General features: G+C 48.0%; 1 protein-coding gene across 2 annotated transcripts in view; it reads right to left on the bottom strand.

Moving 5' to 3' along the window:
- Sorl1 (sortilin related receptor 1) overlaps positions 1–20,039 on the bottom strand; it is a 162,761-nt gene that overhangs the window by 4,071 nt on the left and 138,651 nt on the right. For both annotated transcript variants that reach the window (XM_052188613.1, XM_052188614.1), the window contains 12 exons: positions 19,767–19,879; positions 18,930–19,034; positions 16,638–16,710; positions 14,585–14,667; positions 13,451–13,550; positions 11,908–12,092; positions 9,622–9,741; positions 8,346–8,510; positions 6,876–7,050; positions 5,734–5,840; positions 3,321–3,513; positions 970–1,182 (listed from right to left, as the gene is read on the bottom strand). In XM_052188613.1, the coding sequence (XP_052044573.1) occupies positions 970–1,182; positions 3,321–3,513; positions 5,734–5,840; positions 6,876–7,050; positions 8,346–8,510; positions 9,622–9,741; positions 11,908–12,092; positions 13,451–13,550; positions 14,585–14,667; positions 16,638–16,710; positions 18,930–19,034; positions 19,767–19,879 (1,632 nt within the window). The remainder of the gene's footprint in view (positions 1–969; positions 1,183–3,320; positions 3,514–5,733; positions 5,841–6,875; positions 7,051–8,345; positions 8,511–9,621; positions 9,742–11,907; positions 12,093–13,450; positions 13,551–14,584; positions 14,668–16,637; positions 16,711–18,929; positions 19,035–19,766; positions 19,880–20,039) is intronic.

The following is a 20,039-nucleotide window of genomic DNA, read 5'->3' as shown; positions in this document are numbered from 1 at the left end:
ATTTCAATAGTCATTTCTGGTAAAACCTGTAGAAAGGTGACTTTTATCTCCTACAGCTAAATGGGTAGGTTGGTTTCTCTTACTTGAGTTCTCTTTGTCTGCATTTTTGAATCTGAACTGCTATGAGGAAATGGAGACTGGGGGGCGGGGCTTAAGAATTCTGAGGGCATCGCCTCTGGCTGGCTTCAAGGCTGCTCCTTTGAGACTCTGGGTGATTAGCTATAGTGGCTATTGAATGGCATCCTAATAGACCAACCAAAAGGTGCCAACCTAGTCAGGGGGCTCCTGGTGCTCGCTGATTATCAAGAAGGGAAACAGAGAAGGCAGGGGAATACAGATGATCTCATAGGATCACTGGAGTGGAAAACACACTGCTCGGTACACAGAAAAGCAGCAACACTAGCCTACAGAAGTAACTCCGCAAACTCACGTCTGGTGCTATGATGTTGGGGGAGCCTTTCCCACATCCTCTACATTACATGACCCAGCTCCGAGCTCTGCCAGCACAGGGCTGGCAGCACGCAGGGACTTCTCATAGGGATCCAAAGATTTCCCTCTTTCCCTTACTGTGCATAACTCCAGAGAATAAGAAGCCAGTACAGGCTGTGCTAGCCATGGAGACAGGTCTGGCTGACTCAAGGGCTTTACATAGAACTTGACCAGAGACGTGATACTTTTGTTCTGAAGCCCTCCAGAGGAAGGATTAGACCAGGGTCAGGTGGACAAGTCTGAGGATTGTTTTGAAATTTGGGGAACATTCAAAGCCAGGGCCCAGCAGTACTCCCTCATTCTCCCTTGTTTGGGGCCAGGACTATAGAACCACAGAGAATGTGGTGTTTCGATTAAGGAACAAGAAAAGGCAAAGATCCCAAGAGTGGGAGCACTGGAGGGACGCCTGCCCCGGAAGGATGTACTGAGCCTTCCCCACTTGGTGGTGTTCGCTGGCCCCTGGCACCCCTGGTTACTTACCTAGGTCATCCCCGGAGGAGAAGATGGCCGAGCCTAGCCTGGAGCTGTAGTGGCTGTTGGCAAAGGCGGTGAAACTGCTCTGTAAGCGGCGGTGCTTGGTGTAGAGGATGGCAAAGCCCACACCCAGGCTCAGCAGGATCAGGAACAGGATAGGAACCACCACAGCTGCGACATCAGTAGACCTGGCAGCCTGGACCACTGCCGGATCTCCACCTGTGGAGGGACGAATCCCTGCCAGTGAGCCTCCTAGCTGAGGGCCAGCCAGAAAAGGAGGGACCGGGCAACTTCTCCACGCCCCGCCCACCCACCAAGATAGAAAAAAAAAGCCCTGTGTGTACAAGGGTTCCAACAAACCAGCTTGCTTTTCTTACATGACATGTTCCAGCACATGTGTGAAGGCTTGATGTTTCCCAAGTACTTACCAAGAGCCCGTAGACCGTGGGCCTTGCACATGCAAATACAGTAATTACATTAGACTCCTAATCACTGCCTTGTTGGTTATTTAGATAATCTCTTGGAAGGGAGACCTTTGTTGGGGCATCAACGCTGATTTCATTAGCATTATTACTTAAGGCCGCTTGCTTGCCTTACATAAGAGGATGTGAAATCAGACCACTAATTAACGAGATTGCAATTATTTCCCCTACTTGGCACCAAAGTCACTCTACATTGCAATTACCTGAAGCTCCGTTAAGTGATATAAACGAGATTCCTTTACTGCAGCAGTGACTCAACAGCTCATGAAGTTTTATGGGTTTTCCCCCCTCCTCTTTCTCTTAAGTACAAAAAGAGAAACAATGTTTCCATATACAGCTGACATTTTTAAAAGCTGGCTCCTAAGCTGCTCAGCTGTCCATCACCTGACAATGCTGCTGCCTTCTCAAGGTCTTAAACAAATCCCGGCTTTGGCTTTAGATGTCTCACTGATAGATAGATCCGGTGGTCCCCACTTGGGCTCTGAAGAAAGGGCCAGTTCCCATTCTTCAGCTCCACACCTGTTGTAGTAGGGCCATCGTCTTGAGAGTGAGCAAACATCTCATTCCAGGCCTTGGGGCTAGTCTAAACTTGGGGCAGGGAAATGGACGTTTGGGATCATTTTCAGCAAAGGAGGCAGTCATTCCTTACGCATAGACTCTATAGAGCTTTGGGTTGTTTCCTGGTATGGGGGGAGATCCCACCGAGAGCACAGGGATTCAGGCAGACAGAATGCCCATCAAAATAGACCAGGGAACAGCCATTTCTTGTGGGCTTAATCTAGCAATTCACTAGGTACGCTCTCTTAATTTCTTTCCTTTTCTAACCAGGAAATTAATATTTTCCAGCCTATCCTAGATGGTAAGGTAGTAAATTAAAGAACCCCCACCCCCACCCCGGTGGAGCTTGGAGGATGACTGGACTTCTGAGATGCTAATCAGCTTGACTCTCTGAAAGCAGCTGTTGGGGACCTCATGACTGTTTTCCCAATGTGCACTTCACATGCTAACATGCGGTTTTGCTTAAAACTAGGGCTTACTGAGGAGAAAGTCTATTATTAAGAGTTTGGCCGTTCGTTTTCTGTAGGACCTCCCCAGGGCCTTGACTCTGCCATGACTCTCCAGAGGGAGGTAGAGGAAGGAAGTATCCACTCTCTGAGAGAGTTTACTCAGGAAGTGGTAACAGTACAATATGGGGTGAGGTAGCGGCGTGGAGAATTACAGGTCTCTTAGCATCCTGAAGGCTCGGAGGTGAAAGCCATCAACAATACTCCTGCTCATCTTCTAGCCTGATGGCAGTCTTCCTTGCTACCTTGACTGGATTTCCTCCATCCAATGAAAGACTGAGACAGATGTCTGGCTGTTTCTCTGAGGGTCTTTCAGAGGAAGTGAGGAGAGAGACCCACCTTTAATGCAGGTGACACTGTCCCCATGGGCTTGGGGCTGGGATGTAATGGAGGAGGAAAAGAGCTAAGCACCAACAGTCTAGTCTGCGTCCTAAGTGCTAATCAGCTCAAGGCAGCTGCCTCAGGCTCCGGCCACCTCAGGATCAGGCCGCCATGCTTTCTTTTCTGTGATGGACTATATCTCCCCAAACCACCAGCCAAATCCTTCCACTCTCAAGTTCCTTCCTGTATCATATCTAGACACAGTAATAAGAAAATAAAGTAACTAATGCACTCAGTGGGGTATCTTGCAATTATAATACCATGGGTGCTCAAGACATATTTATCAACTACATCCGTACCCAACTAGGTTGGCACCTAAGTGACTTTCTCTGACACACAGGCAGTACTTGGAATGTGTTTTAGAAAAACCATCAAGTGCCTCTCTTGCCTCAGAACAGGACCCCGAGAGGACGGCCACACGGACACTCACCTGAGCTCAGTTCGTCATACAGCAGCACGGCAGGCTCCCCACAGATCTGGCTACCAAAGAGACAGCGTGCTTGGACCGTGAAAGTGTAATTATGACCCATCTTCAGGTTGGACACTTTAAAGAAATTGTCAGTAGTATTCCCAAGGTAAGCGGAGAGATTCACAGCACTGTCAAACATGTGGATCTCGTAGCCCTGTAAAACAAGCACACACTGGACCATTCAGAGGTTTGGATAAGGGACATGATGGTTTCTGTGACTAGTTCCAGCTATAGGTGAGACCTTACTACAGGCTTTTATGAATGCTAATATACTTCTGTTTTCTTGCTGGTTCTTTTGATGATGTGATTGTGATATTAAACTCAGAAAACAGGACTTACCCTACTGACAACATGCATGAGAAGAAGTACAAGGTATGTGTGGAGGAGAACCATTTCAACCACCACAGACTCAAATTTCCAGATGACAGCTGCTTGTGTCCAGCAATGCCAATGCCTCAAAGAGCCTGGGCATCTCAGTAATACTATGCAATTAGGGATCTGACTAGTGACACCACCTGGTGGCCGTGGGTGCTGGCTAGACCAGGGAACATACAAACAGAAAGGGAGGTAGGTGCCTCCCTACCACAGAGTGTTGGAAGACCCCTGTCATTCATTTCCCGTCTCCTTGCTTTCTAGCTCGTTCTAGCCTGATCCCAGAGCCAGACAGCCTGATGCACTTAAGACACAGAAGCACTTAAGCAGGTTGCGGGCTTAGATGCACTAAGCTTTTTTCTGATGATCTTTCTAAAACACATTTCAACCTGCTTAAATGCTTCCAAGGAGGACAGGATGAGATAATCTCTCCCCTTATCACCTCAGGAAATCCCTGACTGTTGTCCTAGGAAAGTGATGGGCCAGACCCCGGATGCCAGCTGGGATCAGGCTGGTGGTGGCCAGGTTCTCTGCTGCCCTCCAAACCTTCCAGTGCCAAACTCTGTCCACGTTGGAGTCCACCACATTGTCAGTCTCTGTTCCTACTCCATGAAATTGTCTCTGATGCTAAACCAGGAGGAGGAGAAGCAATACCTGTGCCAGCACCCTCCACTGGAAATGGAACCTGTACAGCTTCTGCTGCCCAGTTAGGCTCCCCTAGTGGCAACGGGACACCAAGCTGTGCTTCCCAACACCTGCCTGGCATCCTGTATCTGCACCTCTTCTTATCAGCTAGCAATCAGTATTTACCATCTGGTGTGAATCCAGTGAGGAACATTTGTAAAAATATGTTACAACAAAACAATGAAAGATGAAACAATGTATACAAGCCACCTCTACTTCCTACTACCATGTATGTTTCTTCTTCCTATCATGAAGTAGATTCTATCAAATTTTAATGCATTGCTTTTCTCATAGTAAAATCTTAGAATAACTACATCAAGGAATGTGAACATTTCAATGTTTCTGATAAGTAAGAAGAGACTTACAGAACTTTGAACTAACTTATACTCCCAGAGCACCATTCCCAGCTGCCTCCCACACTAGGGCTACTCCCTCAAAGATCTTCGCAGGCTCCATGTCTTTGTTATTAGCTTGCTAGGGGCTGTTCTTTTCCTGCTCATGTCTTTGTTATTAGCTTGCTAGGGGCTGCTGGAATACTTTACTGTCAGCACACTTTTCAAAACTGGCGTCTTTCTGGGTGGATTTGATACTGTTAAGGAAATTTACCACGTAGATGGCACAGATATGGGAACTGTGGGAGTCTCATGTATGGTGAGGCCTTCCAAGGCCTGGATATCATGTTACACTGCATTAAACCCTTGGGCTCTATACCCACACTGGTCCTCCAGGTGATGGTAGCCAGATCCTCACAGACCTGCTGTGCTCGTTCTTTTCTTTCAAGGGGACCAAGCCAGCTCTGCTAACAATGAGCCCACCCTCCTGGGTAAGGCCCTTGGCTCTCACCCCTCCTTCCTTCCCATGGTGGACAGAGTACTGGCCCGCCAATCACAAAACAAAGGTATTTTCCATAAGCCAACAAAGTATCTTCATGTGCTTCTTGCTCCTTCTGGGGAGACCGTCTGTGACAAGGTGCAAGGTTGAGACTGGCTCAGTTTCCTGGTGCTGAGACCATAGCCTAGCTGCCAAAGGGTCGGGAAAGGGACCTTGGGCTCTCATGCTAAGCACAGTTTGGCTTCAGGGAACACCATGAGTCCCCCACTCACTGCTTTCTTCTGAGGACAAGTGTGTGGCCGGTGAGTGCTGAGGGCAGGCATTCTTGAGCTTAATACAAACATTTCCCTCATCAGCATATGGCCATGCCCAGTGCTCCCCCCCCCCCTCCTTCACGCTGTCTGCCAGCCTGTTGTTAATGAACCCATCTCTAAAGCAGAGTTATGGCCAGAGGTCCAGAGTCATTGAGGCTGTGCTAGGAACTTACCCTGGTTTCATTGAACTGCTTTTCCTTCAAAGCCAGGCTTTTCCAAAAGAGGAGAACGTGGTCGTTTTCTGTTATGATTTTTAAGGCATCAGGTGCTGACAATGAAACTGAGAGCGCAAGAATAAGCAAGGTGCAGTTAGTAGACACATAGGAGCCTCTGTCTCCTCGTCTGCAGAAAGGCTAAGACCGCTCCCAGCATCCAAGGGCTGGGAGAACGGAGATAAAACACCAACGCTGCTCAGTACGGCCCTGCTGCCATTGTTATTAGTCAGTTAACCACGAGATCTTGGACAGTAGCTAAAATTATAGCCCCTGGGAATGGAGGCAAGACAGAAGCAGAGGGCGGGCAGAGGCAGCAAGGAAGAACGAGGGAGAACAAGTTATGTCTGGACACAGGGCCCTGAGGAGGACATGGGGATTGGTCCCAGTCCAGCACATCACCAATTAGCCTGGGCCCACGTGACAACCGCTGATACTGTATGCTGATACGGAGGCAGCGGAGCTCATGATTCACTCATTGGACGGGAGCCTAACCGACAATCTAGTCCCACAGCCTCGTTACCCTCCATGTTGCTCGCCTGATCAACAAGAGGACCATTGTCAGCTGGGAAATACTGTCGGGTCTCTTAATTCTCTTGAGCTTGCCTCTGTAAGACACACTAAGGGAGGGCAGTGTGAAAAGACTCAGAGGTTGGGTGTAGCTCAGTGATAGAGTGCTTGCCTGGTTAGTATTCTAGACATTCTTGAATTTAAGTCCTCGAATTGCACGCACACACACACACACACACATATATACATATATGTATGTATATATATGCATATATATCATATATATGTATATACATGAACATTTGATATATGTGTTCTCTTATTTTCTGTATTCTTGAAGTCTTCTGTAAATATATATTATATATTTATCATATATGTTATATTGTATATAAATATATGTACATGTATTTATTTATTTATTAATGCATTTAATGTATTTATAAATATTTATATACACTGAGCCATAGTTCCCTTGCCACAGCCCAGGAAAACCCACAGCCCTGCCTGGGTCTGCTGTACCATATGGCTTGTGTGTCTTAAGATCCTGTGCCCAGGCTACAGTGATGCGGTCCTTACTGTGGAGCCAGGCTCACCTGTGGTGATTTTTATGCTGGAATCCTTGCTCATGTTTCCCAGCTGGACAATGATATGGTATCTCCCTCCAGGCTCCAGCTTGCTGAGGCTGTATTCCACAGTACTGTTGCGAGATCTGACTTTGTAGCTCCTGTCCGTCTTTCTGATCAGATCTTTCACTGCAATGGCGTAGAACTGAGACAGACAGAGGGAGGCTCTAAGCAGCAGTCAGAAGCAAGGCCCGTTAAATCAGTTACTGATTATTAACAATACTTTACATAAAGTAAGTACCATTGTTTTAGTCACGGTTATATCACTGTGGAGAGACACCGTGGCCAAGGCCATTCTTATTAAAGAAAGCATTTACAGTTTCAGAGGTTACATCATGGTCACCATGGTGGAGAGCATGGCTGCACAGCTGGTGCTGAGGCACTAGCTGGAGAGCTCTACTTCCTGATCCCCAAACCTCCTGAAGCCTCAAAGCTCACCTGTAGTGATACTTCTTCCAGAGAGGACACACCTCCTAAACTTTCTAATGCTTTCAAACAGTTCCACTCCCTGGTGACTGAATATTCAAATATATGAGCCTATGGGGGTCATCTTATTCAAACCACCACAGCTATGGACAGTTAACCTATCACCTTGTTCACAGAATAATAAGAGACAAGGTCTGTGTGTGTTCCATACAGACACAATTCTTTTCTCAGATCCTTCCAACAACGTGCAGTTAGATATAGAACTCAGGCATGGGGTCGACTATTCTGAACCTCACAAGTTTTAATGCCTTTTGGAAAAACTTAACACCCTTAGGAAAGTCTTTGGGATAGCCAGGGTCGATCTTATAATAAGTATGTGTGCCCAGAACTCCGTGCATAAGCATCAGCTAGATGAGGGGTGGAAGGGAAGGGGAAGAGAAAAGAGGACGAAAAAGAAGGGCAAAGGAAGATCCCTTACCAAGAGATTCTCGGTAAGAAGTTGCTATCCCTTGCTAAAAATAAAATTCCTAGAAATACCCCACTCTTCCTTACCCTGGACTGCTGTGACCTCTGTCCCTCACCCCCCTACACCTAAGCAGTGTGGCTTCCTCTTGGCTGCTGAGTCTCATATTCTTCCTGGTGATGGAGTCTCCTGTGTGTCTTGTGTGTCCTTCCCTCTGCACTCCCTGTATGAGAAGCAGCCTGGGGGAGAGCAGGCGGGGCTCTTTGTGCTGGCTTTGGCCGGCAGGCCTTCATGCGCTGCACTCTGGTTAATGAAGGGGACGTGGGTAGGTGAGAAAGAACCAAGAAAGAGCGTGGCAGGAAATGATGGAGGAAGGCCAACTCATAAGGGGTCCCTACGAAGATCTGTCTCTGACCACACAGACATGGGGGCAAGGCCAGTTGAGCTGAGCCACTATGCCTGTGTTACCTGTTATAGTACCAGACCCTGCACGCATGCACGCACACACGCACGCACGCATGCACGCACACATGTATGCCTTGCCGACTCACCAAGTCCTGGTCAGGAGAGTCATAGGGCGATTCCCACTTGATGACTGCTGAGGTTTTGCCTATTTGGACTGCATGCAGGTGCCGAGGTGGAAGCCTGCTGTCTGGGATCATCTTCACCACAACATAGTCAGAAGACGGCCCTTGGTAAGGGATCAACACCCGAACCTACGGCCCAAGCACGCACAGGAAGAACAGTAGCACATGGGCTCATACAACCCCCGCTAAACTGCTTTTCAATATGCTAATGACACATGATCACAATTAAAATTCGACTATTACAAAATAATATAAAATGGTTCCCTGACCAGAAATGCCCTAGACATATGTAAGCACACACACACACACAAACACACACAAACACTCAGATGTGTGTGTGAAGCCTACCTTGTAAAAATCTGTTTCACAAACTATGCTTTCTGTCCTAAAAATTAATAATATAGATTTGGATTTTTTTTCCCATATGGGTACATTCATCACTATCTTCTTTTGGACAGCTATTCTATATTCTACTCCATGGATTAAGCCATAACTTATTTTACCAATCTTCTTTCCTTGAAAGATTCAGGCTGTCTTTAGATCTTTTGTACTCGTCAGTAATACTGGCCAACGCACTACCTTCATTTGATTCCTTAACTTTGCACAAGTTAGAGTCATCTGGAAAGAGGGTACGTCAGGTGAGCCGTCGGTGGGAAAGTCTGTGGGGCATTTTCTTGACTGATAATTGATGTGACCAGCACACTGTAGGCAGGGCCACCGTGGGCAGGTGGCCCTGGGTTCTATAGAAAGCAGACTAAGCCGTCCCAGGAGGCAAGCCACTGACACAGCATTGCTCTGTGGCCTCTGTGTCAGCTCCAGCCTGTTTCCAGCCTTGAGTACCCTCAGTGATGGACTCTAACCTGTGAGATGAAGTCACCCTTTTCTTCTGCAAGTTGCTTTTGGTCACGGTGTTCTTCATCTCATCAGTAGAAAGCAAAGCAGGACAGCTCACACACACCTTTCTCCACAGCTTGGCATACATCTATGTGTAACACTACGGATGCTAGATTGCTAGGAGTGAATTTGATGGAGGCATTTTATTTATCTGAATTAAATTCATTTGCCTAGTGATCAATGCTCCACCACTAAGCTGCACTTAGGAAACTGGCTGTGGGAACTTACACAGAAGATGAATCCAGGTCCCCAGGTCCCCCATTCTCAGGTTGAGCTCAAGGGCCCCGAGGCTTAGTAAATCTCCTTTAAATACGGAACTCATGTTCCCCTGGTGCAGAAAGCTTACCAGGAACAAGTACTGCTCATCCTTGCTGACAATGACGGTCTTATTGTGGAGTGAAGTAGTTAAGCTCTTAGGGTTTCGATAGAGGTCAAGGAAAGATGTCGCGTAGAAAATACCGTACACCTAGTAAAGGTAGAGAAGGGGGAGAGGTCATCCATCAGCTGGTGGGTCTGTGTCCTCGTGAGTTGAAATGGCTAACTTAAAACCTTGGAAGGGCTTGTAAAGTACCCAGAGAAATATTCCCTCAACCTGTATTATGTTGACACACTTAGGAATGGGCATGCCCAGTGTGCACCTGCAAAAGTGACCATGAAGCAGCTCCTGCTCACAAAGAGCTTCTGCTGGAGGAGGGATGGGCAGAGAAGGGAAAAACAGCCCATCCCTCTCCAAGAGCAAATGAGAAGCACTGGATGCTGTCCCGAGGCCTGCATGGAGTGTCGGAGCAGAGAGGGGCTCATCAAGGAGGGGCGACATCATACAATCACACAGCAGCCAGGGGAGCTGAGTGGCTTCACTGTGGGGTGGGAAGCCCTGGAAGGTGTCAAGTCATCATGGGAATCTCGGCAGCACGTGGACCGGACACAGGAGGCAGATGCAGCCAGCCTTCCGGGACCCCCATTTCCTTTTAGTAGAACCCTGCTCTCTCCCACCCTGGAAGCTGGAAGAACCGGTAACAAGGTATTAGCCGATGAGATGCAGGCAGAAGTGCCCTGTAGAGTGGTCCAGAAGGTTCTTCTAATGGCAGGACAGCCTATCCTGCCTATCCCCCTCCTGGTGCCTGGAGTACAGAAAATGAACTGTGGCTCCAGCTGTCTGTCTGCCCTGGAGATGACCTTGAAGAGGCATAGCAGGTTGTCTGCCCTTGAGATGGCCCTGAAGATGCACACCATTGGCGGGAGATGGCAAGGTCTGTGCTCCCTCCAGGGTGAAAGTGCATTGCTGCAATAGAGGCCCTGAGCTGCATGTGACCGAGGGTATGCCTAACGCATGTTCTACAGTCCATGTAGAAAGCTGAGGGAATCTCAGACTGGGGAAGCGGGAACTGAGCTAAGCACACAGCAAGGAATGTCAGCTGAGCGTGCTTACGTGGGAGGGAACAAGGTGAAGGAGGTAAAGTGGGCTCAGACTACTTCCTCCTCTGAGTATCTATACGAACAGGAGGCCAGGTGCCTGAAGAGAGAGAGAACTTGTCTACAGCTGTCCTGGGTGCAGAGAGGGGGCTCACAGGGGTGTCTGACCTCTGACCGAGACAACACAACCACTCCCTGTAACTCTGCTCAGCAGCTGGGAGTTTGGAGAAGAGGAAGGGTGGCCTTCCAGGGATCAGTTACCTTAAGGAGCTGGGAAGAGGGAATGGAGGGTCTCCGGGAATGGAAAGCAACCGCACACAGGATAGCAAGAAAGGAAGAGGTGAACCACATGGCTTAAACGGGAGGCCGGTACTCAGGAGGAGGAGGATCTCATTATAGTCGGGCCTGGGCGCATGAGCTGGGTGACCAGGATGGGGCCCCAGAGTCAAGGGAGCAGTTGGGAGACAAGAAAAGTCCCTCCAGATGGTGAAGAAGACAACCGTGAGCACTTTCCAGAAAGCTCAGTGAGGAGAGACAGGAGCCGGATATGGCCGCCCACAGCAGGCCTCATCTCACTCACCACCTATGACTGGTGCTATGTGGGACCAGTGAACGCACACGCCAGGGCACGGCACAGGCCTGGACAGAGAGGCCAGACCCTGTGTGCTGCTCCACTGTTTTGAAGGATCTCCCTTATTTACTCGGGAGGGCTGCTCAGTGGACAAGTAGGCCCACACCAAGCTGAGCCTCCTAATAAAGACTAGTGACTGCTTGTGGGTAGACTCTCCTCCGGGGGCAGGGGTGGTGTGCAGAGGGGGGATGGGGTTCTTTATCACTGTCTTTTGGTCAGCACCCCATGGTGGGCCATACAAAAGAGCAGAGGCTATTAAATTAAAAGATGTGGACCAAGCCCATCAACCCCAGTGAGTTAGTTCCTTAGCACATAAATACAGCGTTCCACACGACGTGCGGTCTACCCAGTGACAAATGCTAGGGAGTATCTCTGAGGACAGCAGAGTGAGGTCAGGGATGTGGGGGGATGGCTGGGATGCCAGGTCCCTTCAGAGGGTAGTCTCACGATGGCCTGACCACCGACTTATGTTTAGGTAAGGAAAAGACGCAAGAGCAGCAGAGAAGGGGGCCCCGTGGCTGTCTGGGGGTGTAGGCTTGGGGAGGATTCAGACTACCTTGGTTGGGATGGTCATTCTTGTCCACGTACCACATTCTTGGGGCCAGTCCAGATGCACTCCACTGCAGTCTGATTGATGGCCTTGGCTTTGAGACTAGGAGCCGGCGGGCTGATGCCTCTTGTCAAGATGTGCTCAAAGGCCAGTGGGCTATCCCCCAAGTCTGTCTTGGCCCAGGCAGAAATCTCATAGGACGTATGAGCTGTCAGATTGGTAACTGTGAAAAGAAGGAAGGGGGATGCTGTGGCTGGCTGGACGTGGGGTGTCAGCCAAGGATTTGATTGGGTTTACATGCACCCTATTTTTTGATAGTTTGTAAATTCATTTACTATTTATTAGTATTTAGCGAAGTAAGTCCTAGAGACTGGATAACGTCTAAAGCTGGCTGTTTGGGCAGTTGGCATAACACTCCTGTGGTTATTTAGCCTTGTGTGACAGGAGGCTTGAGATTCATCCATCAATCCAACTGTCTCAGGAAACCAGAGAGGATCTCAAAATCTGTGAACAAGGACATCCATAGTCTGTTACAGTAAACACTGGCTGAGGAATGGGGAGTCCTTTTCTTCAGCGGTGTAGCCACTGAGCAGTTGCCCTTGCCCCAGTAAATGGTCACAGCCATGTTCATAAGAGCAGTCCCTGTTAAAGTCAGAGCTGCAACCCATGCACCCAACTGGTTAAGACAGGAGAACTGTCAACATGAGGCCAGCCTGAGCTACAAAGTGAGTGCCAGGCCAACCTGAGCTATAATGAATGGTATTTGAAAAACCAAGGGCTGTGAGCTAGTTCAGCTGCAGAGGAGTTGCCTAGTCTGCACAAGGTCCTGAGTTTACTCCCCAGCACAGACGAAATGTAATAATAAGAAATAACAATGCCAACAGTGATGTTGACAGCATTCCTGTGATCTCCTTCCTAAGACTAAGGAAGAGATTGTGATTGACAGTCCTTTCAAACAGTCTGGAAGAAGAGGAAAGGAGAAAGCTCCCATGCCATTCACAGCACCCACAAGCAGCATTTGGTATTCAAGGATTTCTCTTAGAAATGCATTAAAATCTTCCTGTGAGACCGTCTCTGGGATAAAGAATCTTAACAGAGCTCACACTCTGTACAGCGAAAGCAAGGACTGGACCCACACCTTTTGGTTGTTTGTTCTTCTGTGTAGATGGCAAATATTTACTGAATGCTAACCTCTCAGCAGGACTTGTGTACCTCTTACTAGCTGAGGGGAGTCAAACTAGAAAGGAAGCGGGTAATGGAGTCCAGATGGATTCTTACACAGTGCAAAACCGCCTGTGGGAGTTAATGCAGCTCCTTCGAGGTTCGAGCTTTTCTTTGTTCCACTTTCCACTGAGGACCATCAGGTTTAGAAAGCTCAAGGAATCAGCAAGTTAAGCCTCTCTACTGGGTCCAGGGGGTGCAGATGGTGTATCCTCAGTGGGCATGAACTGTCTATAGAAAATCATCTCCAGAGAAAACCTCCTCTCATTTCCAGCCCCACCCTACCAAGCTCCACTCCCAGGAAAGCACTGATCTAGCTCACTCCTTCCTGCTCACACACCACGTAGCTCAGGGTATTACCTTTGTGTGACAGCGAACTTCCTCCTCGGAAGTTCAAGGTTTTCTTTTCTTGTTTGTGGGCATCAAATGACCAGAAAAGGTTCACCACATAGCCACTGACCTGCCAAGAACCAGAAAGTGTAAGACATGATCTGCTGACACAGTCAGAGGACACAATGACTACACCAGGCACAGCTGGCCTCTTCAGAGGCCTTGTCTCTTTCAGTGGACAGATATTTCTTCTGGTTTTTAATAAGCTTCAGTTATTTATATTAAGTGGAAGTTAATGGTATAATTCAGTTCAGGTTTTGCTTAGTCAAGGTCAAGAGGTCAATATAAAGGCTGGTTTATAAAACCCACAAAATCAGGAAAGACGACCTTCCCCAAGTTCTCCAATAGAGAAGGTTCTGAACTAAAAATCACTACATGTGGGAAAACAAGAAAAAAAAAAGTCTTGATGACCAAACACTAGTGACAAAGGTCTACTCAAAGGCATCTATCTGCTCTATCAGTCCTCTTTGAAAACCGAGGACAGACAGGATTGTAAACGTACTTAAGTCTCTGAAGACCACCCTGTCACAACATCATAGATGGAGCAGGATGGAGAGAGGAACCAGCAGATGGGAAACAATATTATTAAAGTGGCTTTCACTTGGCAAGATCACAGGGACAGATAACCGTGGTGGAACAGGTTATGTAGGTGTATGCTTCAAGGGACCAGCGGCAGCAGAGGAGAGGAGACCGCGGTTACCCGAGACACAAAGCATATGGGTCTCCAAGGCATCTCATTGTCCCCAGAAGCTTGCCCTGCCACAATGGGAACTCCAGCATTAGCACGAGTACCAGGAAATCCAATAAAGCTGAAAATTACAGGGTACACATAGTCTCTTAACACCAAGTCTTTCTACGCGCTGGAGCCATGAACCATTTAATTATATGGTTAAAGAAGAAAGGCACCAGGCTGAGGCAGAATAATTGCATGTGGAGAATTGAGTTGTTTTTCGAGGGGGGGAAGAAAACAACCGAGGTCTGGTATTTCAGCACCACCAGCTTAGGTCCTTCATGTTCCCTAATCTTCCTGCACTAAGGCATCTATAGGAGGTCCTGCACAGAGAAAAGCCCCGCCCAGCTGCCAGTCTGAGAACTCTGAATTACCTTGACGTCACCATCCATGCTCAGGGTAAAGCTCAGGGAATTCTCATCGTAGCTGTCAATGCGGATATTTGGTGCTTGGATCACTGAAAAGAAAGAAGAGTCAGAGAGAAACCACAGGGTGGAAAGTGAGGAAGGCGGGCCTTCACAGCTTTCATCTCCGCACACAAAGTGGCCTTTCAGCAAGGATAAAGGGCACCCCAGCTGCTATCCATATCTTTCACTACCCTGTCCCTGACTGAGGCTGGCTCCACTGTTGCTTGGTGAAGCACTCACCAAACTTGGCTCGGTCAGCTGGCCTGGCAATTAGGGTGAGCAGATAATGTCACTGTACCAATGTCCCCACATAGCCCGGCTTTAGCCTGGCTCTTGAAGAGTCAGGATCCCTGTGAGCTATGTCTCTATGGGGAACAACAACGTTCTAGCCCTCCCGTGTCCTTTCTGAAGGACAGCGTGTGGCGCTATGGAAAAGTCTGCTTGGACTATAATCATGGTGACCATGGGCAGCTCACAACTCTCCAGAGCCCAGTTCCCTCAGCATAAGGACAACATTTCACTCCCAGGAGTCACACACTCCTGGGAGTGTGTCCTGTGCTAGACGCACACCACAGCGGATGCACACCACAGCGGGTGGCCTGCTCACTGGCGCCCTGCTACCCTGTGGCACCCGTCCTGGATGAACCCGGCTAGTATCACTGCTCTGTCCTTCACCTTTCCCACTAAGACCCCAGGTCACAGGAATTTCACGGCAATACTCTTTGGTGCAGTACAGAGCTACCCTCTGCACACGGCCCTAGCTAAACACACGAGGTGCTGCGACTTGGCCAAATCCCAGGGAGGGAATGAAGGAACCCACAACTCCGGATAATTTTCAGATGCAGATTCGACTTGTGTTTACTGAACTCAGGAACAGGGAGGATGGCCTTCCAAACTCCATTCTTTTGGATTTGGATCGGCTGTATACTTTGGCCCAGATTTTCAAAGAGAACTAAGAAGACAATAGGCTCTCAAAGACAGTGGATTCGGCACGGCCTCTTTATAACCTGCCAGCGTTCTGCCTGCTGCTTGGCCAACAACATTAACTCTGGCTGCCTCCCACCCAGATCGGCAGTCCCACAGAGTTTAACTGAAGCGAGTCTTCATTCCTCAGGACTTCTCACAGGCTCAGGTAAAAGGAGAATCACCCAATAGCATCCCAGGCCACAGAGATCAGTTTTAATATCTGCAAGGCCATGGGACGGAAGTCCTCAGGGCCACAGCTGTGTTGAGAAACTCACTCAGGAGGAGGGGCATTCTCTCCGGGGGCTCAGTGGGTGCCGGGACCCTTCATCCAGATGCTTCCACCTGCTCGCCCTCCAAGGGAGCGTTTGCTTCCCACTAGATACGGAGGACAGAGAGGGCAGAGGGCAAAGGGCAAAGGGCAAAGGGCAAAGGTCTCAGTCCGGGGAGGCCCAAGTGCTGGAGAGGGAGCAGCCTCTCAGCAAACAGAGCAGCCCAGGGGGCCCAGGGAGCTCAGCCCTGGGGAGGTGTACAGCAGGAAGGTCAAGAGCACAGGCTTGGAGTCGGGCTCTGGCCCTCCTCATTGCCACTTAGGTGTGTCCTAGGGCAAGTGACCCACCACTCTCTACTCTCTGGTCTTGCAGCTGTTCTAAGGGACCAATGAGATAAACTCAGGGGTGCCGAGCAGTGAGGGTCTGGGGCTGTGTTACCCCTCGCCCTGACACAGCTTGTGTAACCAAAGGAGGGGGCACCAACATCAGTGAGGTGCCTTAACAACTCACAAGTGAGTGTGCAAACCGTGTTCAGTGAAAAGGGGCTTCTATGTTAGAAGTCTCACAAGCTCACAAAGGGAGTAATGATGTCTGTCAATCAATGCTGGGAGGAGAGACACACCCAATGGCTGCCCCAAAACGGCTTCACATCTTTGTGAGCCCAAAAGGTGCCTGGGCTGGGGAAGGGGAGGCTCTGAGGAGCTTTCTCCTTTCCAGCTCAGAGAAGATCATTTCCAAGGCTTCCTTTTATCTTCTGGAAATCTACAAGCGCTGAAATCATTTACCTTTTCCTTTGATGGTGGTGATGGATTTAGAATCGCTCCAGTTTCCTATTCCTCGACTAGTCACCGCAGCCACCTTTTCAAATCAGAGTGTGAGTTAGTAGGAAATAAAAGTAACACACCATATAGTAAGAATTCTGAATAAGCTGAATAAGCCAAGACTTTAGCAGAGTGAGCCGAGATATACAGAGGCCCCAGCAAATGAAACAGGCAGGCAGGCCACAAGGCAAAAAGAATTATTCTAAGAATATTTCTATATTCTTATATTCTAATATTCTAAGAATACAAAATTTCTATTTTATATTTTCTATATCCTATTGATATTCAGATTCTTTTAAAGGGCAAGTGTGTGTGTGAGTCTGAATGTGTGTGAGCATGTGAGTGTGTGTGTGTGTGAATATGTGTGTGTGTTGTGTGAGTGTATGAGTGTGTGAATATGTGTTTGTGTGTGTGTATGAGTGTGTATATATGAGTGAGTGTGTATGTGTGTATGTGCATGTGTGTGTATGTATAAGTGTGGGAGTGTATGTTTATGAGTGTGTATATGAGTATGTGTGTTTGTGTTTGTATGTGCATGTGTGTGTCTATGTATAAGTGTGGGAGTGTGTGTATATGAGTGTGTGTGTGTTTGCATGTGCACCTGTATGTATGAGTGTGGGTGTGTGTGTTTATGAGTGAGTGTGTATATGAGTGTGTGTGTGTTTGCATGTGCACCTGTATGTATGAGTGTGGGGGTGTGTGTTTATGAGTGAGTGTGTATATGAGTGTGTGTGTGTTTGCATGTGCACCTGTATGTATGAGTGTGGGAGTGTGTGTTTATGAGTGTGTGTGTTTGTGTATGTATGTGCATGTGTGCATCTATGTATGAGTGTGGGAGTGTGTATATGAATGTGTGTGTTTGTGTTTGCATGTGCACATGTATGTATGAGTATGGGAGTGTATGTATATGAGTGAATGTGCATGTGTGCATATATGAGTGTGTGTGTGTTTGTATGTGCATGTGTATGTATCAGTGTGGGAGTGTGTGCATATGTATGTGTGTGTGAGAGTGTGTTTGTGTGTGAATGTGAGGGTAGGAGTGTGTGAGATCTTTAAGCTCTATATCCATAGACACATGTACACCCATATGAAAGGAGTCCTAGAGAAATTATCAGTACAGGCAGTCTCCAGGGGGTGTGTCTTAATGGCTTTAGTAAATACCCTTTACATAAAATCTTTCTACTAAATATATTAATACTGCATTTCATACGAACCTCACAAAACTGGTTTATAAATGCCACTTAGCACCGTATCGCCCCACAGCTATTGATAAGGAGAAAAGAGGTGTGCTCAAAAGTACAGACCCCAGAGGTAGCAGTGTCTGCTTAGAAGCATTACCGTGCGTTCTTGGCAACAACCTAGGTATTGTGAAGAACACTAAGACTCATTTTTCTTTCTTTCTTTTCTTTTTCCTTCTTTCCTTTTTTCCTTCTTTCTTTCCTTTCCTTCTTTCTTTCCTTTCCTTCTTTCTTTCCTTTCCTTCTTTCTTTCCTTTCCTTCTTTCTTTCCTTTCCTTCTTTCCTTTCCTTCTTTCATTCCTTTCCTTCTTTCTTTCCTTTCCTTCTTTCATTCCTTTCCTTCTTTCATTCCTTTCCTTCTTTCATTCCTTTCCTTCTTTCATTCCTTTCCTTCTTTCATTCCTTTCCTTCTTTCATTCCTTTCCGTCTTTCCTTCCTTTCCTTCTTTCCTTTCTTTCCTTCTTTCCTTTCTTTCCTTCTTTCCTTCCTTTCCTTCTTTCCTTCCTTTCCTTCTTTCCTTCCTTCCTTCCTTCCTTCCTTCCTTCCTTCCTTCCTTCCTTCCTTCCTCTCCTTTTCTCTTCTTTTCTCTCCTTTCCTCTCCTTTCCTCCTTTCCTCTCTTCCTTCCTTCCTTCCTTCCTTCCTTCTTTCCTTCCTTCCTTCCTTCCTTCCTTCCTTCCTTCCTTCCTTCCTTCCTTCCTTCCTTCCTTGCATTGTGACATATTTGTGGTTAATCTGTGTTCTCTTAGTAATTTTCCACTATACATTTCATGTCTAAGGTCAGAAATTTGAAGCTAGTGGAAAGACCATGTGCCTTAAAGGAAGAACTCCGCCGCTTGTGCAGGACTGTTCCATGCTGACACTCCTCCAGAGCTGTCTTCACATAATCTCTCCGCTGGTGCTGATGCTTCTGCTGAGAGCCAGAGCAGCAGCCACCTTCTTAACCATAGCATAGAGCTCACTGAGTGCGTGCGTGCGCGTTAGGAGGGGCCAGTGGCTGGAGAGGGTGGAGACACTCACTCTGATGCTGTAGAGAGCATTGGGCAGTAGGTTCTTTATTTCTGTAGAGTTGCTGGCAGCTCTCTGGGAGGCCCACATCTTGGATCCACTCCTGCTGTATTCCACCTATGGGGAGAAGTATCGGAAAAGGAAGAGGTAATCAGAGATCTGGCCTGCTAGCGTCTCGGAAAGACTCACGTGGGAAGGGAACAGGCAGGGAGAGGGCGCTGTGAAGGCTAGTGACAATGGGCAACTTGAGAGGATCTAGACTCCCCTGGGAGAGGACTCTGTGGGTGTCCCTGCAGATGTTTATGTTGAGTAGGATACATGGTGAGGTGTAGCTAGCACATCCTTTTCCTGGGCTGGATGCTGGACTGTGCCAATGGAGAAGGTGAGCTGAGCACAGGCATGCACTGCTGCTTCCTGACCGTGGATGCACGGGTGAGCTGAGCACAGGCATGCACTGCTGCTTCCTGACCGTGAATGCAGCAGGTGAGCTGAGCACAGGCATGCACCGCTGCTTCCTGACCGTGGATGCAGCAGGTGAGCTGAGAACAGGCATGCATTGCTGCTTCCTGACTGTGGATGCAGCGGGTGAGCTGAGCACAGGCATGCACTGCTGTTTCCTGACCATGGATGCAGCAGGGCTGGCTGCTTCAGCTCTTGGGTCACTGTACACTGTATTCTTTCTCCCTTAAGTTGCTTTGTCAGGATATTTTATCACAGCGATAAGAAAAGAAGGTAAGAGAGGTGTGCAGCAACCTGGCAGATGGGGTCATTCTCCACAGTGCCAAATCACTGAAGTGCCAAATGACCTGAAACTCTCTGACATCCCACCAATGTCCTGACAGTACTTACAATGTACTCACGGATGAGGCCATGGGTGTGGACAGGAGGAGCCCAGTGCCCAACAATCACACCTTCCTCTTCATTGTTCAGGGACAGCTGGAGATTCCGAGGAGCATCTGGCACTAGGAAACAGCCAAACCACAAGCCACGTTCAAACTACTTGATCATATGCATTAAAAAAAAGAGAGACTGTACCATCAAGTAGCTGGGGCTGATATATGAATTCAGCAAAAATTAAATGGCATAGGAATCAATTGGTAAGTTATGAAAAGAACAGCTTAA

The sequence above is a fragment of the Apodemus sylvaticus genome, chromosome 7 (assembly GCF_947179515.1).
Source record: "Apodemus sylvaticus chromosome 7, mApoSyl1.1, whole genome shotgun sequence".
Taxonomy (NCBI): Eukaryota; Metazoa; Chordata; class Mammalia; order Rodentia; family Muridae; genus Apodemus; species Apodemus sylvaticus.
Note: the sequence above shows the minus strand (reverse complement) of the source record. Positions and strands in the feature narration are given on the sequence as shown.